This window comes from Callospermophilus lateralis, chromosome 6, assembly GCF_048772815.1.
Source record: "Callospermophilus lateralis isolate mCalLat2 chromosome 6, mCalLat2.hap1, whole genome shotgun sequence".
Lineage (NCBI taxonomy): Eukaryota > Metazoa > Chordata > Mammalia > Rodentia > Sciuridae > Callospermophilus > Callospermophilus lateralis.
This window is the reverse complement of record NC_135310.1, coordinates 37,548,971-37,576,838: the sequence shown is the minus strand read 5'-3', so window position 1 is coordinate 37,576,838 and position 27,868 is coordinate 37,548,971. Positions and strand designations below refer to the sequence as shown.

The 27,868-nt window shown below is 33.2% G+C and overlaps 1 protein-coding gene across 5 annotated transcripts in view; it reads right to left on the bottom strand.

Annotated features, from left to right (window-relative positions):
- Nucleotides 1-27,868, bottom strand: part of Ptprk (protein tyrosine phosphatase receptor type K) — a 526,982-nt gene that overhangs the window by 402,920 nt on the left and 96,194 nt on the right. For all 5 annotated transcript variants that reach the window (XM_076858271.2, XM_076858267.2, XM_076858268.2 and 2 more), the window contains exon 2: nt 4,955-5,077. In XM_076858271.2, the coding sequence (XP_076714386.2) occupies nt 4,955-5,077 (123 nt within the window). The remainder of the gene's footprint in view (nt 1-4,954; nt 5,078-27,868) is intronic.

Sequence of the window (27,868 nt, the reverse complement as noted above, 5' to 3'; positions counted from 1 at the left end):
TACTTCAATTTTTAGGTTGATTTAATGACCGAGGGCTTTTATATTTTGCAATATATAAAATGTGTGTATTTTAAATTAGGAACTCTGTACAGTGATTTACATTATTATCAGTAAAAGTACCAGATTGAAGGTGGAATATAATGTAGTCATAATTTTAAATACTGTCAAACGAGTACTCTAGAGACTCCAAACTAAAATTCAATTAGTCATTTTACAAAAACGTGTTAAGAAGGAAAAGCAGTTATAATTACAATGAAAGATGAATTACAATCACTGTTCCTACACTCTGATCACGAACAGAACATATAGTAAAATGGTCAGATGAATTTGTTTTATGATGTCATAAACAACCAGATCACAGACCCAGATGTATTTGAGATCAAAGAACAATTGATGGTTTTCATACAACATCTCATTCTTTGTAGGTTAATGTTATATATTTATATATCCAATTTTTGATAAGTAAAAATTGGATGAATTTGATAAGAAAGCACAGAGAGAAGAGAGAAACTAAAAAAAAAAAAACCTTTACTGGGTAGTATTAGTAACATTTAAATATATATCTAAATTAAACAGGTGACGCCATTAATAAAGGCAAAAAGCCTAATATTAATAATTATGTGAAGTTTTTCTAATTGCATTCAAATGTGAACTCAATATCATATTTGAGAAAAGGGGGATTTTATTCAAATAATTTTTTAATCCAGAGAAAAATAGCTTTACTATTCAAACAAGGACCAAAATATTTTAAATCTGATATTAAAAGAGTTGACATTTTTTTCTAAGTAAAATAGTGTATTGGAAAAATTAAAATTTTTGAAATGAGATCTATACTCATGAGGACATTGTAGTCTAGTAAGAAAAAAATCACATATAAAACTGATAATATAACATCAGCAATTTAATTATATACAAAGTATAGTACAGCCAAGTATATATGTGGTTATAGGAATAAAATAAAATTAAGAGTTCTAAGCTAGTCAGGAAAATCTTCCCAAAGCAGTGGGAACTTGTGAAGACATAGCAACAATAGGTAAGAGTTTGGTCAATGGATAAGTGGACAAAGAAATATCTAAGCAGAGGTAAGGGAACATTAAAAGGCCAGAAAATGTCAAAGAACAGAAAGAGAGAGGACAGAGAGAGAGAGAGAGAGAGAGAGAGAGAGAGAGAAGAGGAATAGAGGAATCCAGGATGGTGGGAAAAGAAGAATTTGAACCCATTTGAGGTCTCATGTTATGCATCTTTTATTCTAATCTGTAAAATTTAATTATTTTAGTTTTCCAGTAGTATCTTTGTGAGCACTGATTTTGTTACCTTTCATTAACTTATAAGATACATACAGAACACCACACAACTCACCTTCAGACCATCTCCCTACTCCCTCCCACAGGTAATAACACCCAGATTTCCAAATCAACAGTTACTTTTACCTCATTTTGAAATTTATGTAAATGAAGTATAACACATACTCTGTGTCTGGTATTATTCCCACGAGCCTGTGGCTGTGACACTCATTCACATCATTGTATATAATAATATTCTATGTTCATTGTGGAGTAAGATTCCACCATATGAATATTCTATCATTTATTTGTCTATTGCACTGCTGTTCAAGTTGTTTTCAGCTTGTGTCCATTATGAATGCTGATGCTGTAAATACTCCTACATGTGTCTTTCAGGGAATATGAGCACTCAATTCTGCTGGGCTTATACTCAAAAATGAATTAGCAGATCAGCAGGCTGTACAAAGTAGTTGTAAGGATTTACATCCAATCGTAGTCTATGTGGGTTTTGCTTGCTCTACATTCTCACCAACACCTGAAATCACGTTTGCAGCAGTTTCTCATTATGACTTTAATTTGCATTTCCTTGATGACTAAGTTGAATAGGTGCTCAGATTTTCAAGTCATTTTTAGGTGTTAAGACTCTTTCACAAAGTGTTCATTCTTTGGCATGCTGTTATTAAATATATTTAGCAGGCCTATTAGCCATCATTGTCATCTAACAAAAGTAATATGTGGCAACTGCTGCAGAGTGTTATAAGCTATTTTTGATAGTATTGTATCTTTCCATGTGGAGACATTATTTTCCTCCTTTCTCTATTCTTCAACACAAACTCCTTCTTGTATCATTCTAAATTATTTATTCACCCTACATTTCTTCTTCCCCTCTTGGCATCTAGTCCCAAAAGTCAATTAACAGAAATAGATTAGCAATGTCCAAGTGCTGCACAGAGCTCAATAAAATAACAAGTTCATGTCAGAGAGCCAACCTTCCTGCTATAGTGGTTACTGATGCTTGGGATTTTGGTTTATATGAGTGCCTGTGTGTGACTTTTAAGTAGACAAAAGAAGGAAGCCTACCTGTCTATACGTTGGAAAATAAAAGGATCATTCATAAAACTTTAATAGGATAAGTCTAAATGTCTCCTTTGCGCCAATTTATGGCAGATAATGTTCAGTCAGCACTTTGAAGAAATATCATAAGGAAAATGAATAAAACAGCATCTTCTATAAAGAAAATAAATATGGTGTTTTCTCTCAACTCTCTTCAGAACTAAACACAGTTATACTCGGAAAAAATAAAGTGCCATGACCTTTTTTCCCTCCTTTGAGTGATTAATTACTTAATGTCCTATTAATTGGTCGATCTGGCTGAATTTCAAACACTTTCATTTTCTGTGCATATCATATTTTACTGTAACCACCAATTAGGTTGTGCATCAAAGGTGAGCCAACAAGGTCATCTGAGCAATATCTCTTCAGCTCTTCATTATCCACCATCAATGGTAATTAACAATGGTAACATTTCCATAAATCAACGTCTTTCTGATTATTCTCTGATGATAAACAGTCAAAACGTGTGCATTCCAGCCCACCCTCTTTAATTTTACATGAAAAATTCAGTCTAAATATACCACAGAGAAAATTTGAGCCAAAAATTGCAGTTGTTTCTTTAATTAAAATGCACCAGCAAAATAAGGTTATGTACCTTTGAAAGAAAAATACAAACTTATGCAGAACACTAAATGAGTCTGCTGAAGATACAGGGGTCAAATACAAGAAGAAAAGGATGTCAAGCACAAAGTATCATTTTATTCCTCTGCAAAGGAAATTATGGCTCAGTCCAGCCTCAGAAATAACCATTTGCCATGGGAAGTGACAATTCAGAATAAGCAGCAGATTTAATCCATGTATATACCATAGTGTAGACTTATAAAATTTTTTTTCAAGAAAAAATTTGGGGGTGGAGGGAGTGGATCTCATGAAAATGAAAAAGAGACAAAGCATTAGACTAGAGGAAGAAGGTTAGGAGGACAGAAAGGGGAAGAAAATTGGCCAAATTGTTATGTACATGTACAAACATATTAAAATGAATCCCACTGCTAAATACAATTATTACACACACCCCAAAAAATAATTAATTAAAAACAACACTTTTAAAGGACATATATACTATATTCATTTATAACACAAAATATGGAAATATAACTTTTAGGCTTTCCTTTATTTGCTTTGCATTCTTGTGATATGTTGATATTTCTTTCTTTGTATTTTATGAATCATACTAATTAGCAAGTTCAGGGATGATGCTGGTAAAAGGGATTTGTGTCCCTCAACGGAATTGATATTTTCACTTCTAATTGTTATGTTTAAAATTGCCTATCTAAAATTCATACTCAGTTTAGGAAGGACTTTCTTAATTGGGAGAAAAAATAATTTTAAACTATTTTATTTAATTGTAATAAAATACTAAAAATATATTTTAAAAAAGTTGTTAGTAGTAGAAAATCAGAATATCAATTGATTATATACAATAATATAGTTACATATTATATTTTATACATACATTATTATATGATATATAAGTATATATGATATTTATTTATTTCTAAAAATTGGGTAGTTTCTTCTCTTTACCATTGCAATTTTGAAATTCCTGTTTATATTTTTGATTTTTGTAATTAAACAAGTTGTTGCTAAACACAGGACCTATATTATTTCCAAATTATTATGTTGAACTGAAAGCACAAATATGAATCCAACATTGTATAAAATTATACACACACACACACACACACACACACACACACACTGATGTCTTCTATTAATGTGGTTTTCACATGTAAGAGAAAACAATCAGAAGATGCATTACTCCATTACTTTGTTCTCACCAAAAAAATAAAAAAGATGTATTCATTCCACAAAATCAAAGGATATAACAAGATCTTAGCAAAACCAATGAATAGGGTTCTGCACTATTTCTATGTTATTCTCTGGGAAAAAAGGCTTTCTCCATTTGATAATTTTTGTCTCTAAGATGCTCCCCCATCAGAACCACTGGTTTGCTCATGATCAGCAGGAGCGTGAGACAGTCTCTCTCCAACCATGGAACAGAAGCCCTTCCACTCAGTATAACTGAATCAAATTGGTAATTTTCTTGAATAAGTATCAAATGAATCAATCCAAGTGTAAGATTTCTTTCAGTAGTCTTTTTTATTGTTCTGCTTTTTATGTTTTTATTTTTTGGTTTGTCATTTTTATTTCATATTAAGTAGGAAAAAAGCAATTAATTTTTTTGCGAAGACAGAGATAAGAAAGGTATAATGAGAAATTTTGAAGAATATGTGGTTAGAGAAAGTGACTAAGGGAAATGCAAATAATAGTTTAAGACTAATATATGTCACCAAGAAATATAATAAATTTGCTTATTATAACAAAAATTATTATAGTTATTTCTAAAATATGAAAATGCTACATACTCTGAAGCCATTTCCCAATGGCAAAAGTAAATAAAATGGTTCTCAAGAGGGCATACTTGGGAGGAAAATGAGCAAATTATATTCCATGCATGTATGATTATGTCAAAATGAACCTCAATTTTATGTATAGCTATAATACACTAATAAAAATACTTTTCAAATTAAAAAAAAGAGAGAGAGAATGATTCTTACCTTGAGGCATTTCAGGTGGCAGGTAATGGGGCTCTTGAGCACTAACATGTACCCATTCGAAATCATCATACAGATCCTGGTGGTAATCACAGGCTCCTGGACCATCATCAAAAGTACAGCCACCTGGAAACAGAAAAGAGGACCAGTGTAATATTCCAAACACGTGTTCTAAACATGGAGCACCAAACACTACATTGAAATACTTGATGTGATATACATAATCATAATAATCAATGGTCCTCCTACTTATTATTATTCTCTTTAAATTTCCACATAAAAATAGTGTCTATCAGTATATTTTGTTTAAATAAAAAAAAAAAAAAAAACAGTTTGAGCCCCAGAAAGAAGGTTGAAGCACAACTTTTGAATTATTTTTAAAAATAGAACATATGGTTATATGAATAAGTGCATGAGGATGGTAAAAGAATTTCCTGAAATATATAAACCACCTAAAATCTAAATAATGTTTAACAACTTTTGTGGAGAGGAGAAGAAGGAATAGTGAAAAAATGTCTTTCTTTGTAATGCTTGTCCAAATAGGTGAAGTCAATGTATACACCTTAACACATCCCTTGCTTTTGGTGCAACTAATCTGGAAAGCAATATAGAAATTTCTTAGAAAACTTGAAATTGAACCACCAGCTATCTTGCTCCTTGGTCTATACTCAAAGACCAAGCATACTATAGTAGCACAGCCACATCAATGTTTATACCAATGTTTATAGCACCTCAATAACTAAACTGTGGTACCAACCTAAATGCCCTTCAATACATGAATGGATAAAGAAACTGGGGTATATATACACAATAGAATATTACTCAGCATTAAAAGAGAATAAAATTAAGGCATTTTGCAGGTAAATGGATGGAGTTGGAGAATATCATGCTAAGCGAAATAAGCTGATTCCAAAAAACCAAAGGCCGAATGAATGTTCTCTCTGATAAGTGGATACTGACCCATAATGGGGTTGGCGGGGAGAATGTAAAAAATGGAGGAACTGTGATTGGGCAAAGGGAAGACAGGGGAGAGGAGGGAACATAGGGGCAGGAAAGATGTGAAATGAGATGGACATCATTACCCTAGATACATGTATGACAACATCTATGGTGCAAGACTACATTGTATACAACTAGAGAATAAAAAGTTGTGTTCCATTTGTGTACTATGAATCAAAATTCATACTGCTGTCATATATACCTAATTAGAATGAATAAATAAATTAATGAATTATTAAAAATAACTATAAAATCTGCTCATAATAGGCAATGAGACAAATTGAACTTTATAAATAGAGTCTAAAGCAGTTGAGGTCTGAGAAATACTCTCCCATAATTATTTAAATTATTTTCACACAGAAAGATGATTTAAATGTAGGGGGACTGAAGCACAAATTCACTCAAGTTAGTTGCTAATCATTGCTTCCACTTTATTTAATAACCTGCTTTTTTCCGCCCATTTATGTCAGCATTTTTTTTTCTGGTTTTATTTTTAAGGGTAATTGTATGGCAGAAGTAGAATGACTACTGTATACAGGCACACACAAGTCAAAATATTTTGTGAATTCAAATCATGAAAATAAGAACTGACCTATATGTCTAATCTTGAAAGAAAATAAATTAGAACTAATAAAAATCCAGCAGTGGCTTTAATGAGAAAAACCAATAACCTGATTCCTTTCAAGTAGCTTGTATTTTGGGTTTCCATGGGGATCTGTGTGAAGAGACTCAACAAATTCTTGGACCAGCAACAACAGGCTAAGGGGTGGTAAACTGTGGGCCTTTAAATTCTTCTCACTGTGCTCATCAAAAATTTGGCCCTTTGAGTATGAATGAAAGTCACATTCCTCACCAATGACAGAGAAAAGGCAGCATCAAAGTCAAAACAGTACATCAGAGGTGTCCAGATGACACCACAGACCTAAAACCTTTTTCAAAAGCAAAAGTGCCTATCCGTGAATTCCTCTTATGAACACACCATTCCTTTAAAATAACCCAAAGTCTAGCAGCTTAAAAACTTAATATTGTCCTTTAAATATGATATATACTTTTTTATAAATGCTTTCATGAAAAATGATGTATTTTTTAATTTAAAATTAATCAGTTAAAAGAGGTTACAAGAAAACACAAAATCATACACCAAGGGAAAAGTTTTTCTCAAAAATATTATTTGTTATCACATCCCTAAAGTGACTTATTGCTTTCCAACACATGCCTTCAGGGGCCCCATTACCTTTATATTGGTAAGAGTACCCTAATGTAATTTAAACTACCAGTGGAACCCACATTGCCTCATTTGGAAGACAAATGGCCTTAATTGCTGTCCTTCAGAGCCTCTATAAATTTTAGACTCCAGCCTTCTGATTAACAGTAACACCTAAGAATAGATGTATGAAATAAATTGCACATCATTCCAGAAACATATCAAGAGTGTCTTGAAAGTCCTTGCTGGTCTTCTTGACTTGCATGAAAATAACATGTTAAAAGATAAGTTTTAATCTATAATTTACAATGAATTCTAATCCAAGGGTAGCCATAGAACTCTTCACCACACGTATAACATATTTCTAAATCTTTCTTTGGTAAGAGGTTTTTCCAATTACTTTTGTAAACAACAGTGTATCTCAAGGTTAAGGAATAAAACAATGTAGTAGAAGATAGGGAGTATAAAAACTAAAAACAATGATGCTGGGCTCATGAACCAAACAGTGGTTATGTGGGATAACAGTGTGATTGGAATTCTAAAGAGCAAATGAGAAGTGGATACCTGTACCTAGTACGTTGAGGAAGACTTCACTGAGTTACGCCTAATGAAGGTGAGTAAGAATGTGCCAAGAAAACCAAAGCAAGAGCGGAAACAGGATTGCAATCAAAGGAAAGGCAAAAAAGAAATGTCAGAGAAGGCTAAAGCAGCATGAGATAGTAGTGAATCTCAAATAATTCTCTATAATGAACATGAAAAGTATGGAGGGAATGCGGCAGAAACAAATCTAAACAAGGAAGATTTTAAACGTCATAAATGGAGTTTAATGTTTCTTCGTCAGTTGTATTGAAAGCACTGAAAGATTTATACCCAGAATATGGCACAATTCAAGCCTCATTTAAAATTAATGATAACAACTCAAAATAAAACATACAAAGGGCTGGGGACATGGCTCAGTAGTTAAGCGTCCCTGGGTCAATCCCTGGTAGCAGAAAAAAATAAAATAAACCATACTTAATAATAACATCAGTAGCTGTCACGTGTAGAATAGAAAGTGGAATGGAGGAAAATGGAAGTAGATACTTGGATTCAACCTTACAATAGTCAGCATGTAGAATATATATTGAATTAATTCCATCATTCACTCTCTCTACTGATCTTTAAGACTCACTAGAAAGTCTTAAATAGAAAGCCTTCTATGCTACATACAGTCCTGTCTATACGTGTTCCTGATCTGTAGTATTCCTATCTATTTAAAAGAAAAATGCCAAAACAAGGTTCTTATTCATAAATTAAAGCATCAATCATGAATTTTAAGTTTTACAAAACTAGTGGGCAGAATAGAAGATGGAAACACTGAACTGGCATTCCAAAAATTTAGTTAGGCGGAGGAGAGAAAAAATGAGCAAGGAAACATCTTGCACTTTCAACTGTTGTATTTGCTACTGGTGCTAAGGCTACAAATGAGTAGCTACAAATCATGCCAGAAAAATGGTGACCATAGATCTTGACCCTGGGAGGAAAATCACTTCTGAAAAGCATTTCACAGATTGCTAATTCCTCTCCACCAGCCATTTAGCTGAGGGACAGCTGCATCACTGCAGTGGTCTGCTTCCACCATGGAGAGCCACTTGAAGGTTTCTGCAACCTCTTCTCCTGAAAATAAAAATCAGACGGATTTGAATTTGCCAGAATTTCTTTCCTTCTCTAATATAGTCATGGAAAGGGATAGTACTAAGTAATATTTGGTACACCAGCCCCTCTAAAATAATTCTCTGGCCTCAAAATGATACTGCCCAAATATCTAAAACATTTAGAGGAATTCTTGAGAACTTAGTCTATGAGAAATATGAAAATAAAGACCCTTTCTGTAGAATTATGAAGAAATGAGAAATGCTAAAACTCAAATCCTTTCTGAAGTCAAACTTTTCAATAGAAAAGGTTTACTTCATGTTGAACTACAAAAAAAAAAAAAAGAAAAAGAAAAAGAAAAAGAAAGAAAAGAAAAAAAGAAAAAAGCCATTAAGAACTTGGACAGTCGTGAATATTTTGTGAAGAGTGTTCTTTTAAAAATAGTGTGCTAGAATCTTCCACATTCTCCTTTATAAGGCACTTACATATCTTCTGACTGCATATAACAGCAAGAAAAAAATACAGTTATCTTTTGTGATTCTATACTGAACAAGTTTCATTTAACTAAATATATTGAACATTTTCTTAATTTCTTATATCATGTGGAATATATCAGACTTTAAAAAGTAAGAAAGTCCTGGACCAAACATGTTGGCAAGTACATCTTTAGCACATCTGTTAGATGACTCTTAAAACTGAACTAGTTAAACTTCTAATGTGAATTAAGCTTTAATATACAAATTTGAACTTTTAAGTAGTGATCAAATTTAGAATGATCTTCCTCCCATGTAGAACATAGATAAAGATTAAAATATACCTCATTAGACATACAAAATATTGAGTTAAACTAACTTCAAATGAGTCCTCTTTAGTTATGCTAATCTGAGTTCATAATATAAATATACTGCTATAGCCTCCAAAACATATCAAGAAGCAAATATTTCACACACAAAAAATCTAAAGATATTCAGCTATTACTGAATATCTTAAATGTACTTTCATTTATAATTTGAGTGAATATAGTTTATTTGCAGAAAAACACATTATTGAGAAAAGTATAGAAATTCATGCTTTTAAGTAAAGTTCATATTCCCATAAAATACAATGGGATATTTTAATAGATTTTTTTTCTCTTTTAACTCTATACTTCTGCTGACAGTACAAAATAAGGGTTGACATATACAATCAATGTTTAGGTGTATGCATCTCCTATAAAGATAAGCAACACTTTTACTCAATGAAAAAAAAAAAAGAATATTGAAATACTGGAATTGAAATACAGGGGGAAAAAAGCCAAGTAGATTCAAATGCCTTTAAATGCACATGGATAAATCACTGATCATAATATATTGTTCTAGTGCAATACCAAAAAGGATCTACTGGAAGACAATTAAGAAAATCCATGAATAAAAGGTTATCAATTCAGACCCAGAATAAAATCCTTTACACTGCTAGTAGCTTATTAGTATGTGAGAATATTATTAGAGTCTAGCAACTTCACAAAAGAAAAAGGACTAGGTACACATTTGTGGAAATTCAGACCCATCATTTGTTGATAGGTAACAATAAATCTTAATGATGAGAGAAGAAATCACTTCGAACACACTCATTAATTATCTAATTGTTCATCCCTATAATTCCATCTCTAGCCAAGAATATATGTTTAATATATGTAATCTAAGATTAGTTAGCTGGTAAGGCTTCTATTCAAATTGTCTATGAGACAAAGCAAATGTTATATTTTAAATAATTTTCCTTCAATAAAACTGAATGGAATAAGAACATGAAGACCAATTTTATATCCTCCATCTTTCCAGAAAAGTAATATCAAAACTTCCTGTACCTCAACTAATAAAAACTTAAGGAATTTTAAGGAACTGGTACATGCTATCCACTTACATGGTAGAAAAGTGTGTATATATATATATACAGCATGAGGTAATTGCTAAATACATACCTAGCTTTGCTATTTTACTTCTGGGAATTTCAATTTCCTCCCTAGTAAAATCAAGACAATTATAGCTACAGTTCAATGATGTAAGGAATAGCCATAATGCATGTAAGAGTATTTACACTAACACGTTTTTGTAAAAGAAACTTTATTATTTTTCATGTACATTTTTTTCATGGTTTGTCCTGTATATGTGCTATCATATTACAGTTTGGATCCCATGCACATATTTAATAGCTAAATCCTAAGTGAAAGAGAAGCTGCACAGTAGTACAAGTCAGAAACCTGGAGACTGTGAGAGAGCTGGAGACACTTTCAAGGTCCTCTAGTCCAAAGACTTTAAACCCATAAGCCTACAAAGGAAAATATATGGACCTTGTAACTCTGCAAATACATGCATAGAACCATGCAAATTTGTCTCCTAGTATGGGTTTCTAAGTTCAGCATTCTTTCCATAAGTCAAATAAAACGAAGACTAGCTATGTGATTGAGGTAAGCAGATATTAAAAGAAAATAAAAAGCCAAGTTATCTGCATTTTCTCTCAAATACATATAACCACATGTCCACTGCAAGAGCAAACCCAGAAGACAGGTGTGAGCAATCCAAATTTCTTTCTAATTTCTTTCTAATTTTCAGGTCTCACACACAAATTGGAATCCAGAAATAAGACTCTGAGACATGGTCAGCCCCGACAGTATATATGTGACTTCATCCAACCTCATTATGGAGCTAATGGGTGATTTCATGCCAAATAGCCTTAGAAATGATTTCACAGATGAAAAGAGGTTTATTAAAATGTAAAAGGAATGTATTAAGGAAAAGTGTCTCAGAGTAGGAAAAATTAGAATTGCCTATGGTCACAGAGCAAGAAAGTATCAAAGTGAGAATCTGAATCTAGGCACCACAAGTTCTTTACTCTTAATCATTACACTAAATGGCTCCCCAAAATAAGGCAGAATTAGACATTTTCAGAATCATCCAGTAGAGGCCCCTCCCATGGACTCAGCCCAAAAATATTATCCAAAAAAAAGCACATTTCCCATTCCACCTATGCAAGAGCACAATGGTACTTCATCCTTTGAGGATAAAATGTAGTGAACTTTGAACCACATCACATGTCAAAGTCTCCCAGGCATTCTTGATGTCAAAAAATGGAAAAGGGTCTTCCTTAAATAAAGTCATAAAAGTCTAGTTGATTAGTATTTTTAGCAAATAATTTTATTTAAACAGGTTGACTGAAGGTCAAATTTTCATATGATAATAACATTGCCCTCTTGATATTGCTTGGCAAGCTTCACTTTTCAACTCATCTTCCCCAAAACATGCATAAATGAGTTATTTTACTGTGTTTAAAAACATTAAGATGAAAACATTTTTTTTTCACTACTCTCCTTACACTAACTGTAGAATAAGATAACAGGTATTTTCCCAAAGAACATTAGTGAGTGTATATTCACAAGTTTCTTTTTCTTTTTCTATATTCCAGTAAAAGCTCAACATTTTTGCTTAGTGTTAGATACACAATGTGAGAAACCCACTGAACAAAGTAATTGAGAGTAAATGTAGTGAAAAATAAAATTCCCAACTGAAGTCATATTTACATTTTGGTAAAATTGGAAACCACCCAAGCTCACATTTAAACTTCTCTTTGTTTTGTTTCTCTGAAGGGATTACTGGTGGGCTCCACTTCACCCATATCAGACACGTTCTGGCTTATTTCAGCAGTTGCTCCTGACTTAGATCAAGTATGGCGGGTGATGGATCATTTTTGATTAGTGAAGGGAATTCTGTGAAAGGCTGAAGCCATGTAAAACAAACTCTATGACCCAACCTCCTAGAAAAGGGGCAAAGACACTGCTCTGAGGCTTTAGATTTGAAGTTACTTACCAGATTGATGAAGAAATTCTAACATGCTCAAGTACATTTTAAGAAAGTCAAAAATTCAGTTAAGGCTTTTAAATATAATTCAAGGAAAGAGATATAATTTAGGTAATAATTAAGAAAAAACTCAAAAGTTAAAAAGGAAACGCTTTCCATATTTTTCCTTAATATGAAAACTCCTTGCTATCCAAATGTTTTGGATGTGATTAATGTAGAAGATAATATAGGCCAATGTCTGAATTTTCATAGCTCTTTAAACTTATTCTCAATAGTAAAGAGTTATTGTTTCTTTAGTAAGTATGAAAATTGGGAAACATCATCATTTCAACCAGTATTTTTCTACTGTCTATATTAACCAGTTCTTCTCTTCCAGCCATCATTTAGGACAGCTTGGCCTTCTACCAGATCCACAGCCAACAAGCCACTCATACAAGAAGCCAGAATCCCAACTCTCTCCTCATAGTCCTCTCTCAGTAAGTACATATGGCTAACATTTAGTGGAACTGCTCAAAAAATAAAGATTTCTCAGTGGCAAAAAGCACTGTTACAGACAAACACATAAGTAGCACTTAAGTCAATGACCATTCTAACCTAACAGAGAGTTTCACTGGTGGAATGGTGAGAAAGGTTTGACATTGGGCCTCACCAAGATTTAGGTCTGCCTGGGTATTTGTTTTCTCATTTCTATACCAACAAATAAACCATTTCTCCTTACTTTCTCATCTCTACTTCCAATGACTACTTAGGAATGGTGTGCCAATTAATTTGAAAATCTGTCCAGAATATTCTATGACATAGAAGTTAAGTGCTCTATAGATCTGGGCAATCATTAAGTGAGGATTTCAGTTAGAAAAACATATAGGTGATATTATTGTTCTATATTTATATGAGATTTTAAATGTAAATTATCAATAATTTGGTGGATTGAAAAAGAGCAGATGAGTTTACAGTATAATATCCATCACTCCTGAGCACTTGTGAAAGGTAAAACAGTGAAGTGAAAATAAATTCAGAAAGAGAGGTCACTACCAACTCTACTCCCTGGTAGAACTTCTAAACTGCAAACTACCACAATTCAACTATTCTTACATGAAAGTATTTTAAAGATTCTGGATCTGCTCCTATTAAGATTTCATGGGAAAAAAAATACAAAAAGAAAAAAGAGATTCGGTATGGAAAAGAGATCTAGAGCTGGAGGAATAATTTAATAGCGAATAGAAGTTAACTTTCTTTTGCTGCAAACTCCTGCGGATCAAGGCTCAGGGTTCCCAAAAACAGTAGCATAAAAATACCAATATACTTGGAATACCCTTGCCTCACCAAGTTTAGATGATTGGCTGATACATTATAACTCATTCTTCAATATTTTTTTTTAAATTTTTCCCTCTAGCATTTGCCCTAAAACATAAGGACCAACTTTAAATCTATCAAATTGTAAGGCTTACTGGAAAAAGGCAAATATGTTTCTTCAAAAACAGACATAAAAACCTGGAAGTGTTTTAAATTTCCTGTATGAAGGGAGAAGCTGGTAAATACAATTTGAATAATAGATGAAAGCCACAGGAGTATGAAGACTGCATTTGAAGTCTGGTGTCTCCACAGTGTGATGGTTTTCATGCCCCACTCCTTACCTCAAGCTATATTGGGGTATTTTCAAATCTCCAGAATTGCTATATTGGGGTATTTTCAAATCTCCAGAAATAGATAAAGTAAAATATATTATTTTAGTGTCTTTCTAGAAAGGCCATACTGGCAAGTAATTATTTTTAAATGTGTCTAACTAATATTTTAATAAACATAGGAAAAGTCTCTCCACTTTATTACTCATATAAGGGGAAAACAAAAATGAGGAGTTCTTAACATTTGCAAAAAGAGTACTGACATTATGTAGGGCTAAGCAGAAATAGAAACAACGGAAGGACAATGGAGACTTTGCTTCTTAGGGCCATTTTCTGTTCCAGGTTTTTATTATACTTGCACTTTAATCCAGACATTTCATGTCTGTAATCTACCCTACATAAATGTTGGCATTATGTGCAGTCCTGAGTCCCACAAAAACAAGCTAGGTCTACCTCCCATCCCCACAAATAAATAAATCAATCATATATATATCAACTTCAAAGATACCTGTAGGTAACAGGACTACCTTCAGCCTTTAAGAGGGACTGACAGCAAAATTGTAAACAGTTCAAGCTTTAGGCTAATAACCAATGTTAAGTTATTGTGATAGTTCATTCATGTAAATAAGCTAAATATTCAATGTTATTAATTGATGACAACAAAGCACATTTTAAGAAACAACATAGAATGTCACCATTATTTGAACTAATGCTGAGGGAATTAAGAGACCCAAAGATATTACTGTAAGAAATGTCAAATCAAATGTACAAAGGAAAAGAAAAAAGTGTCATAGGAGATTGGTGATATAAAAGTATCCCCCCTTAATCGAGGATTGTTTCAGATAGATATTTAGCATGTTAAAAAAAAAAAAAAAACACAGAGAAATTTCTTATGAGAAGTAGAGTTTTATATAAACTGCTCAAGATGAGAGACTTGTTAGGTCATCTGAAAAGAAAATTATCTAAAAAAAAATGACTTTGAGTATAACTTCCTAGTATTCTTCTAACATCTAATAACAAACAGTACCTATTTTTTTTAAGTGACTTTGGGCCTTTTCTGAAGATACAAACATAATTCACAATAGATTAAAGTATAGTGGAGAGCCTAGCCCATCAAAAGCATTTCTAATGTTACTTAATCTACAAAGGATTGGTTATAACTTTGCCATAAAATATATACACATGCATATTTCTACAGAAAATGCTTGGATTATAATTCTGATTATCTAAATACTATTACTTATAAAATTATTCAATTCAATATTGATCTGTTATAAAAATATAAAATATAGTATTATAAAATAAAATTATAAAATATAATCTATTCCCAGAAATTATATTTACAAGTAGTAGAAAGTATAATATGATGAACTAGTGAAAACACATGTTAAATGTATTAGGGTGAATAGGAAAATATCTCCCAACAATTAGTCCTTTCCTTGAACCTGGCTCTTAGCTTTCAGTATTGAAATTAATTGTAGTCTACAATTTGGATGTTGCCACAGGTTTTACCCAGATCAAGGTAATGCACGGAGAAAGTAGGACTGGAGAAAATAAGACATGAAACTATGGTATACAGCTCACAATTAGCTGATATTCCAAATAACTGTATTTGATTAGGTTTTTCAGGAGATGCTTCACAAAGCATAAACAGGAAATGGGGCTGTTGGATCCCAGAACTAGGCTACTGGATTAGCAAGAAAGGTGACAGAAGTCCAGAGAATGGCACAGAAAGGAATCTACATGAGGGCAATTAAGACTAACAGCTTGAAGGGTATAAGAGGGTGGAGATTCACAGAGGAACCTTGAGACAGGGACTAAAAGTAGCCACTCAATCTTAGTGACCCACTTTTTCTCAGTGGCAATAACCATAATTCAAGAGTCATAATCGTGTTGCTCATGATAACATGATCACTTTAAGAACAGCCTGCAGATGCATAGAAGGCAGATAAGTAAGAGGCATTTAGATTTGTGTTCAATGTGTTTTAACCTGAAACCAGTAAATAAATTCCATATCTAGAAGGAAATGTGTGATATTCAAAAGCCACTTCCTGCTGAGATCACATCTAAAAGTAAATATCCTCAAAAGACGACCATTATCCATCAGTGAAATTCTGCAGTCCACCCAGACTCCCTCTTAAGTAATTTCATAGAAACAGACAAAACATAGTGGTCACTAGAGGCCAGGAAAGGTAGAAGAACAGGCACTAATATACAGTTAGGAAAGAACAATAGTAATATTCTACAGAACATTAGGGTGACTATGTTTCATAGCAATTTACAATATAAATTTATTTTATTATTTTATATTATTTTATTTAAAAAAAACTCAAAGGTTTGAAAAGATCCTAACACAAAGAAAAATGCATGTTTAAGAAGACAGAAATGTTAATTGTCCTGGCTTATTACACATAGTATATATGCATTGAATTATCACAGTGAATTCCATAAAAATGAACAGAAGTTTTAAAAAGACCTAAAATATAATCTCTTCATTTCTATAGACAAAAACCAAACACTCTTTTATTTAGTATATGATTCCTTGGTCAATTGAATGTGTTGCATGCCTAAATTTTCTGAAAAAGTTTTTGTAAAGTTTCCTTATTACAAATATAGAAAATATCAGCTTTTATTTTCCCCAGAAAAAGAAGAGGATTTTAAAAAGTTGATTCCTAATTGAGAGCAGTTTAACTTCAGTCCTATGATCAATCTATTCTCCACATATTTACAGTTTTAAGCGGCCAATAAATACAATATGTGCCATTGGAATGTAGTTTTACAATTATAATCTTTAGATGCATTAGAATTCACAAACAAAACTCAGAAAGGCTTTACGGATCTCAAAGGGGATTAATGAAAATATTTGGTCAGAATACAAATGAAGTGTAAAGCCAACAGTTATTTTTAAAACACCCCAAATATTTAACACAGTTCACAGCACACAATAAGCACTAAATAAACAATAGAGTTCTTTTAATTTAAAAGATCAGGTATATTCCCACAAATCATCAAAAATAAGTGCTAATATTTCGGTTTACATTCTTTCTAACCTTCGCCATATTATATTTCCTTGCTGTTTATTGATGATATTCAAGGTAAACACTATTTCTTTGAAAATTTACAGTTTCAAATCATCTTGCTGATTATCTAAATTTAATAGGTTTGCAATTGATGCTACTTGGAGTTCTAAATATAAATTCACAATGTCTGTATAATGCTAAATTCGTTCTCCTTTGTGTGTGTGTAATTACTGAAATTCCTATGAATTTCTAAAACAATATTCATAATGGCAATACTGACAGATATTTTATCTGTTACTTGGAATTTTGCTTATTGATGGATTAATATCTACCTCCATTCATCGTCAGTGCTCCTTTCACTGAGGACATTCTTTAGATACCAGGTAAGAACTGTGTGAAAGATTGCAAAGTTTTGGAGGGAGTGATAGTAATGGGCATCTCAGCACACAGGGAAACACCAGGAGGAACAGTAGCGGAAGTAATGACTCCATCCAGTGATGACAGGGTAGCTACTACATGTCAGGCACTGTTCTCAACACTTTATATGAAGCAATCAATTCATTTAACCCTCCAAGTAGAAAAGATGAGAACTAATATTTCCATCTTATTAATAAAGAAACTAAGGTAGAATTTAGTTTATTGAAGGTTGTATAACTAGCAAGGTTCCCAGCCAGTGTCCAAATCCAAACCAAGCAGGAACTTCCCAATTTTTTTTTTTTTTTTCAAATGGTTGGAAAAAAGCACTGCAAAGGGAAGACAAACATCAAACCCTAGTAGAGAGCCAATGGGCAAGCCATGTCTTACCAAGCCACAGCTACAGGCATGAGCAGCCTCCCAAACCAAAGGTCAGATACCACTGGCATTTTGATGCAGAAAAGATCTCTAGAGAAAGAAGGTGTATTTTTGCACAAACTATAACCAACTGCAAAAATCTCTGATGAAAGGTGAATTTCACACTTCAAACACCCTCACGACGTGGAGTAAGGACAGCCTCTTCTCCCAGGTATCTCAGAGATTTCTCCAGCCAGTGAATTCTAGGTAAACGACTGGCACTAACTTCTTTCACTCCTTTCTCCTGTTTCTTCTCCTGTAGAGCAGGAGGGAGGCAAACACTCATTTTAGCAGCTGTGACTCAGCTGTCTACTCTACATGCCTGCACTAGGAATTTGGACAACCCTTTAGAGATGCCATTTATAAGTGAGAAATTGTTGGAAGAGTAAGGATATATGCCTCATTCAGTTAGCATTTCTTTTGTGTAATATATATTTTTAACACAGTATATTTCAGCATCTACAACCCCTATATTTCCTCCATGGCAAAGGACATCTAGTTTCCTAAAACCAGCTATTTGAGGATGGAACTGTACTTAATCCTGCCCACACATCACTAAAGCAGGACAAGACAATGATACATGATCTGCCTCATTGCAGAGCTCAAAGCAATGCCGGGAAGGAAGAGAAAATAATAAGGGAATCTACCAAAAGACCTGACCTTGCCCTTTTTTCTTCCATAAAGTTAATCTTAGTTTTCTAGGAAAAGCCTGAGCTCCACTTATTCTAAATGTTAATGTACTTAAAAGGAAAGAATTTTAAAATGTGAGGAATTGCAAAAGATTCTCAAGATTTACTGAGTACAACTCTCCACCCGGTATAGGAATGTCCTATAGAGTCTCAGGACAGATGGCCTCTCTGCATTTGCTTAGATATTTTTCACATCCTTCGTCTTAAGAAAGAGCCGGACATCTGTGACATCAATGGTATTCCTCCGGGATGTCTTTGAAATCACTTGACTATTCAGATGAAATGGCATGCCAGTTTTGAGAAATTAGATCTTCCCCAAAGCTACACCCCATTGCATGCCATATAACTAACAGACATCAGTCCTATGACCAAATCTATTCTCAATATATTTACAGTTTTAAGCGGCAAATATAAGAAACAGCAAAATACAATATGTGCTGTAAGGACAGTGCAAGCACAGGTCACTCTCTTTACCTAGAACACAGCCCACATTCATTGGTTACAAGGTGCACCTACATGAAAATTACTATAATGGTCACTTTGTGAAGAGTATCTTACTTTGACCCAATTTTTCTAAACAAAGCTTCAGTTTTATTAAATTTCCTTACTTAAATTATGTCTACTTTTTAATTTTTCTCTTTCTATTCTACTTAATTGACCCCAACTATTGTGTTTTTTAAAAGACTAATAAAAAGTCAAGAATTCACTCCCTAAAAACCCCAGAAACTAAAGTGCTTAGATTCTGATATCTCATGGGTCACATCTGAGAAAAAAAGTGAAAGTGAAACCATACAGCCTTTAAGAATGAATAGAATAACAAATTCTCTACGACATTTCCCAGACTCCAAGGCACAAACAGATATGTATTATATATGCATGTATAATGTTAAGTAAAATAAATGCTCACAGAGAAAGTAAATATTTTCTTCGACTTCTAGTATTAACTTTTTAGAACTAGATGGGATGTCAAGATTTTACCTGAGTCAGCTCCCAATTTCCAGGTAGGAAAGTACTGCCATCTCCTTTTACACAAGGGACTTCCTAAGGTTAATTGATTTTCCTAGACTCATAGTGAAGGATGAGACTCTATCCAAGAACCTTCCTTGATTAGTGCAGCAGTTCTTTCCCTATTGCACACCACCCTGCATTGTTTATTAGTATTCAGTTGCCTCTGAGTCAATTTAATTTCTATACTATTTTTTTGATAGTGTGCACAAATAAATTTTCCTCAGAGTGGAAATTTTTTATAAAAGTACAGAACATTGTATGTCACTCACCTAATTTAAAAAAATGAATGAAATAGGTGAGAAGTTGGATTTTATTGCCACTACTTATTTTTAAAATCTCATCGTTCAGAGGAGATTAGTTCTTTTATTGCTCTGTCCAGTTGATCTAAAGTAATAAAGCCATTTCTTAGCTTTACTAAATGTGGTATAGAGAAGATGAGAAACCAAACACTTCAGAAAAAGATTACATTTTTTAAATGAAAGAAAGTAACCTAAGTGGTTCTATTAAATCACATATTGCATGTCAGATATTATAGGTAGTACTTTCCTTTACTTATTTACAAATATTGTGTTTAATTTTATATTATTTAACTTAATGTTCACAAATATTAATTTTCATACTTAATATGAAATGTTAACATTATATTTACCATAAAAAAATTTAATCATTTAATACTCAAAAACAAGGTCACTCAAAATGTTCAGTTTGCAGTTCAGAAAACTGAGATACAGAATGGCTCATCGAGTTGGCCAAGGTCACATAGTTGTTAATTGATGAATGAAACTTCCAGCTATTTGATTACAAAGAACCGATCTGATTCAATTCCCTAAAAAGGACAGCACCTAGGGTCCTGATGGTACATAGTAGAATGAGAAAATGCTAAGAACTGTTCACAAACATTTGATCTAGATTGGGCAAGCACTGCCAAATCAGGTGATTGGGAAAAAAAATTATAATAATCAATATATGCTCCCTTGCTTACATATTAAAGGTTTGGCATAACCTTGGAGAAACCACCATCAGTCAGAACTATCCTCTCTAAGTCACCTTCCAAGACTTCTCCCCAACAACCAATGCCAAATTAAATTTGGGAAAGCTAAAAGGTAAACAGGTTCCTCTCTATGAAATTTAGTTTTTATTCTGTTAAAAATATGGAGGAGATATCATATTAAAAAATGTAATTTGGATTGCGCTAATTAAAGAAAGCTTTTCCTTTTCATGAATACAAGTCAACTATTATCTTAACAAACACAAAAGAACTGTACTTATATTTCAGTAGTTTTTTTTTTTTTTTTTAAGCACTATTTGAGACATACAGTGAGGAAAAGTAAATAAATAAGACCAAAGACGTTATTCTCACAAATCATTCCCACAAACCTTTGGCAAAGAAGACTCCTGAGGATAATGTCCCCTTTTTACGTAGCCTCCTATTCTAAGGGAACAAGCTGCAGGAAAGAAGCCGCACCTGAACCCCAGAGACAGCAGAGGGGACTTTGGAAGACAATGGCATAAAATTCAACAATTAATTGAAAAACTACAATTAAGGTAACATTAAGCCCCCTTCATAAAAGAGCAGTGATGTTCATACACTCAGTCAGAGTTACCTGTGTGAATCCAGTAGGCTTTATGACACATAGGAAGTTTTAAATACTATTTAAAATTCATTAAAAGTGTAATATAAAAAATTCCATTCTTAGACACATGATTTTTTAAAACTTAGTTGTATTAAATGTGTGAAAGTTGGGATTAAATATTTTGAGTTGGTCTTATCTTTGTAGGTAACATGAGAGCTCACAAAATCAGTTAACAATTAGCAGTAACAATGCTGCATTCTATATTGGGAATGCAGAGACAATACACGTGGTTCGTCATCAATGGGACTAGAGATACATGGGTAAATAATTAAGAGAAACATACACCATGTATACAGGCAGCACAGGATAAGTGATTAAGAAGCCCTATACTTGAGAAGATGGTCAAAAAGACTTCACAGAAAATTTGACAGATGTGCTAAATTTTAAAAGTAGAATGGAGACCACCAGACAAAACAGCATGACTAAACTTTGAGGCCAGTGTCAAGTTTAGGAGGGGAATGGTGAGACAGGAGCTGGAAAGATAAAGGACACGTGGTAACAACTGGCTTTGGTGCTATGCTGAGTATCCCAAACTTACAGGTTAAGTACACCAGTGAAATCTGTATTCTCCAAAGAGTTTGTCAGCAGCAGCATAAAGGATAAATCTGAGGGGGTCAGACACAGGTTGATAAGTAGAATTTGAAGAAGTGATTGCAGTTGTCTGGGCGACAGTGAAGGTCTGAAATAACGAAAGTTTAAAACCAGATCTACTATTGGTGCCAGAACATATAGATGCTTCTTTACAAAACACTGGGGAACACAGTACAAAACTACAAATGTGTAAGCATTATTTTCTAAATTAAAAGCAACTTATACATAAATATTTTCTTGGATTTCCTTTAGAATTAAAATTGAAAGAAAATGAATGAATATATAAAAGCAAATACATACGTGCACACACTCACCCATACAAATGATTCAAAGGATAGACCAAAATATTTTAGGTTCTAAACAAATGAGATATAAGCTTCCTTATTTTTTTCAAATTCTAATTTACTCTAAAATAAAGACTTTATTCTTTCCAAATTAGGAGAAAAAAACTCTCTAAAACTCAAACAAGAATATTCATATCATATAATAGATACTGAATATATATAACGAATTATGTCAACAGCATGTGAAGTAGAAAATTCTATCTAAAATCCATGTTTCCCTTTTATATGTATACTCTCTGATGCAATTAAAAAAAATAATTCCAGTTTTCTCCTTGGGCAAATGTTTACATTATCAGAACACAATCTGATTTAATAAGTGATCAAGAATTAAAGACAGATGGTACAGTAATAGGTAAGACAGTCTGGAGTTATAATACCAGGCAACACAAGCCACCACACAGGTTGTACATAGGAAGATGTGTTAGTCTGCTTTTTAGTTGTAGTGGCCAAAAGATTAAACAAGAACAACTTAAAGGAAGAAAAGTGTATTTTGGTTCAAGGTTTCAGAGGTTCAATTCATTGTCAGCTGACTCCATAGCTCTGAGCTCAAGATGAGGCAGAACATGGTGGAAGGGAATGGGAGAGGAAAGCAGCTCAACATATGGCAACCACCAGTGACAAACAATAAATTCCAAAGGCTTGCCCCCAGTAACCTACTTTCTCTAGTCACACCCTACCTGCATACAGTCACCACCAAAATCATTCCTATAAATTGATTAACCCCCTGATTAGGTTCCACTTCTCATAATCTAATCATTTCACATCTGAAAATTCTTGCATTGTTCCACACATTAGCTTTGGAGAACACCTTATATCTGAACTATTACAGAGGACAAGAGAAAGTTAAATGTAATTGCAAAATTGCTCTATTGGTAACAATTCTCCCTACATCCCAAGAATAGTCCCTTAGTATCAGCAACTCCAAAGAAAAGTTTTATATACTATTTATACATAGTAAAATGTAATGGTTAATAACTCAAAATAAAACAATAATGTCATAAAAAAAGCATGAGAGTCATTTAATAATACTAATAGGTACAAATCACTTTAATACCAGAAAACTAATTTGTTGGTATATCATTAATGATTCTGCATCTATCACTATTATAAACCATCTGACTTCACTAACACTTAATAATCAGGTAATAAAGTTGAACCTTCCATCTTACATTCCTGAATTACAAGAAAATTTCTTTAATAATAATAGCATTTCTGTCACTTAGTTCCTATTCCTTAATTTTCACATTCCTAATAATATTGCTATAAACTAATGGCAATGGACTATTTTACGCCCCATAATGAAGCAAGGTTCCACATAAATCTTATATATCTAACATGAGAAGAATAAAATGGAAGAGTCATAATCCTCCTCATCTCTAATTCCCAGACACAGCCCCAGAAACTCCTTTTTCTGTGTTCCTCTATCCCTCTTCACAGCTTGGAGTAATCTTCCACTTTACTTCCCACCCACGCCTACAGAAAGTAAAGTTGTCTACATACAAGGGGATTTGTTTTTTAATTACGATTTTTAAATGCAAAAACAGGCACTAATGTTCTACAAGACACAATTTCTTGTCAAAAAAGAAAGCTTGCCTTTACCAATACTAGAATTTAGGAATCTCAGTAATTATAAAATATTGAACATTTAAAATCCACTGGATGCCTTAAAAAAAAAAAATAATCATAGTTCCTCCAAATTCTTTCCCAAATTTCAAATGTTCCAAATAAAATTGTTCATTTAGGAAAGATGTAGTTTAAACTCAGGCTATAATCCTCATTTAAAACTGGTTCTACATGTCTGAAAGCATGTATGACAATATATGTCAACTGTATCCATGTCCTTAACCTCCTGCTCATCACCAGAATACTCCTGAAACAAAGAATCAAGAGAGGGAAAAGACTTAAACCAATCACGTCTCTGCAGAATTTTAAATCTTGTATAAAAGGCCATTAAATTTTTAATGACACTACTTTCTTGCCTCCGCCATTTTCTTTGTCCATTCCTATTTTTGACACCCATTCTGGCTCAGAAAAAACTCACGTAATGACCCCCATCCCCCAGCTCTGCAAAGCACACCAACACACACCACTCCACCAATATATTCAATCAATCACATAATTCTGTATTCATTGTCTTCAGAAAGTCTTGTCAGGACTTCAGGGAGAAACAATCAAATGCCTTTAAATAATTATTAATTCAGTAATCCCAAATAAAAGTATAAATGGTAAGCACCATGGTGGTGGTGGTAGTTGTTTTTCAATCCTCTTACACTATGCTTAAAGAACATTAAAAAAAAACACAACAGGGGACAGGGGGCCATTATCTGAAACATAATGTATCAATCCATGATTAAGGAAAGAAGATAATGAAAAAAGAAGCTCTAGCCTTTAGCTGCCTCTTTCAAATCATGCAAAGTGAAAAAAAACAGAGAATGGGAATTCAATAGGAATCCAATCTGTGATCTAGTCTGTGAATCTGTTGAAGACCTAGATTTCCAATAAGCTTGTTGATTCTAGAGTTGGAGATAATTGCATGCTTGGTGCTTCCAACTAAAAGCTACTAAGCAAAAATGTTGAGAAGAATAATGCCTTCCAAAATCTTCTGCCTATAAAAGTTAACAAAGATCGGAAGCTATGCTTCAAAATTCTCAAAATCAAACCTTTCTTTCCATTGAAACCAAGATGTTGGTTAATTAGGTATGAAATCCTTCATAATAAATGTTTAGTATTGAAGCTCAATTAGCATTTAGTAAATGAATAATCATGCATAGGAACATGTATAAGATGTACTATGTTGGAAATAGTGCTGGGAAACTGGAAGTTCATACGCATCAAAATGAAATTAAATCACTATCTCTCACCATGCACAAAACTCAACTCAAAGTGAATAAAGGGCCTAGTAGTTAAACGAGAGACACTGTGCCTAACAGAAGAAAAAGTACACCCAAATCTTTATCATGTTGGATTAGGTCCTGACCCCACCAGACTCGTAAAGCACAAGAAATAGAATCGAGAATCAATAAATGGGATGAATTCAAACTAAAAAACTTTTTCTCAGCAAAGGAAATGATTAATAATGTGAAGAGAGAGCCCACAGAGTAGGAGAACATCTTTACTACACACACATCAAATAGAGCACTAATTTCCAGGATACATAAAGAACTCAAAAAACTTAACATCAGGGGCTAGGGTTGTGGCTCAGTGGTAGAACACTTGCCTAGCATGTGTGAGGCACTGGGTTTGATTCTCAGTACCGCATATAAATAAATGAATACAACAAAGGTCCATCAACATCTAGAAAAATAAAATAAAATAAATAAATAACCCAATCAATTAATGGACTAAGGAACTGAAAAGACACTTATCAAAAGAAGAAGATATACAATTGATCAACAAATACATGAAAAAATGTTCAACATCTCTATCAATTAGAGAAATGAAAATCAAAACTAAGATTTTATCTCACTCCAGTCAAAATGACAGCTATTATGAAGACAAACAACAATAAGTGTTGGTGAGGATTTGGGGAAAAAGGTATACTCATACATTGCTGGTAGGACTGCAAATCAGTACAACCACTCTGGAAAGCAGTATGGAGATTCCTTAGAAAATTTGGAAAGGAACCACCATTTGACCTACCTGTCCCACTCCTCAGTCTATACACAAAGGACTTAAAATCAGCATACTACAGGGACACAGCCACATCAATGTTTATAGCAGCTCAATTCACAATAGCTAAACAGCTAAACTGTGTAACCAACCTAGATGCCCTTTAATAGATGAACGTATAAAGAAACTGTAATATCTATATATGTATATGTATGTGTGTGTGTGTGTGTGTGTGTATAATTGAATATTACTCAGCATTAAAAGAGAATAAAATTGTGGCATTTGCAGGTAAATAGATGGAGTTAGAGAATATTGTGCTAAGTGAAGGAAGCCAATCTCAAAAAACCAAAGGCTGAATATTCTCTCTGATAACTGAATGCTGATCTATAATGGGGGAAGGGGGCATGGGAAGAATGGAGGAACTTTGGATTAGGCAAAGGGAAGAGGGTGAGGAGAGGGGGAATGGGGTAGGTAAGATGGTGGAATGAGATGGACATCATTATCCTAGGTACATGTATGACTGCACAAATGGTGTGACTCTGCATCATGTACAACCAGAGAAATAAAAAGTTGTACTCCCTTTGTGTACAAAGAAATAAAATGCATTCTGCTGCCATATATAACTAATAAGGGAAAAAAGGATGTAGTATGTTGTGAGGATATATCATTATATTTCCAAATGCAGTGTGTATTTAGTCTACTTTGAAGTTGACTTAAAATATGGTTGCCTGTTCTCCTTAAAAAATGGAATAGTGTCATTGCTATAAAGTGTACAGAGAAAACAGTCATTCCTAAAATAATTAAATTATATGAATATATATAATGATATATATAATGATACTATATATATGATATATAATATATAATGATATATATATATATATATATATAAACAGTCTCAATGAGTTTGATGTTCTGAGAAAAGTCTTTTTTTTCCCTTGTGCATAATGAAAATAACCATTAAAATAAGCCTCAACTCAATATATTGGCACAAGTGTGCCTAAAAGTCTTACTAGTGAAAAGATAAAATATGTATTTTTCCTTCTTTAATCTGTGACTTATCTTGTCTTTTCAAACAGTGTTTAATTTCCACCCACTATGTTCAAGACCCTCCGGTAGACAACAGCAACATATCTCAATACATCATACTTTGTTGTTCCCTCAGAGAGTTTAAAGTTCCATGGAAAAGCAAAGGCACAATGCAAATAACACAGAGCAATTTGTGGACACTAAAACAGAAAGTACAAGCAGAGTTATGGGTTTACAGAACAACAGGAATGCAATCTTACAGTTGCCATTTATGGTCAGGAAGAACTTGTGGAAGTGACAGCACAGACAGCCTGAAAATACTTTTCCAACTGATGTTGAAGGAGGGCATTCAAATTATATGAACAGCATAGGACAGAAAGCCATAGAATATATTGGGGAATACTGCATCGTGCAGCTTTGATTTAAACCAGAAAAAAAATAATGGCAGATGAAGATAGAAATTAAATGGTTAATCTCAGTATAATTATATTCAAATCTGTGCAAAATGATAAAATCCAATTATGGTAATTGGATGATGATCTCTGTGCATATATAAAATTATATGTTAATACACTCTGCATGCTTACCTTACACCCATTGTTCACCTGCCTCTCTTGAACTTCAGAATCACTTTTGCTATATCAATTTCTAGCTGCTTGTAGAAAATCATCCATTTTCAGATTTCCTCAAATGACTAGCTTTTTTTTTTTCCTAATGTCATTTTTAAGTAAATAAAGACATATCATTGCTTTGGAATACTGTTAAAGAAAACTATTAAAATACTTTGTCTTAAAAATTATACAGCAAAAAAGTTTGGGGGAGAAACAAATCTCAACATATAAAGCATAAAAGTATAATTTTCAGTTTCATGAGTT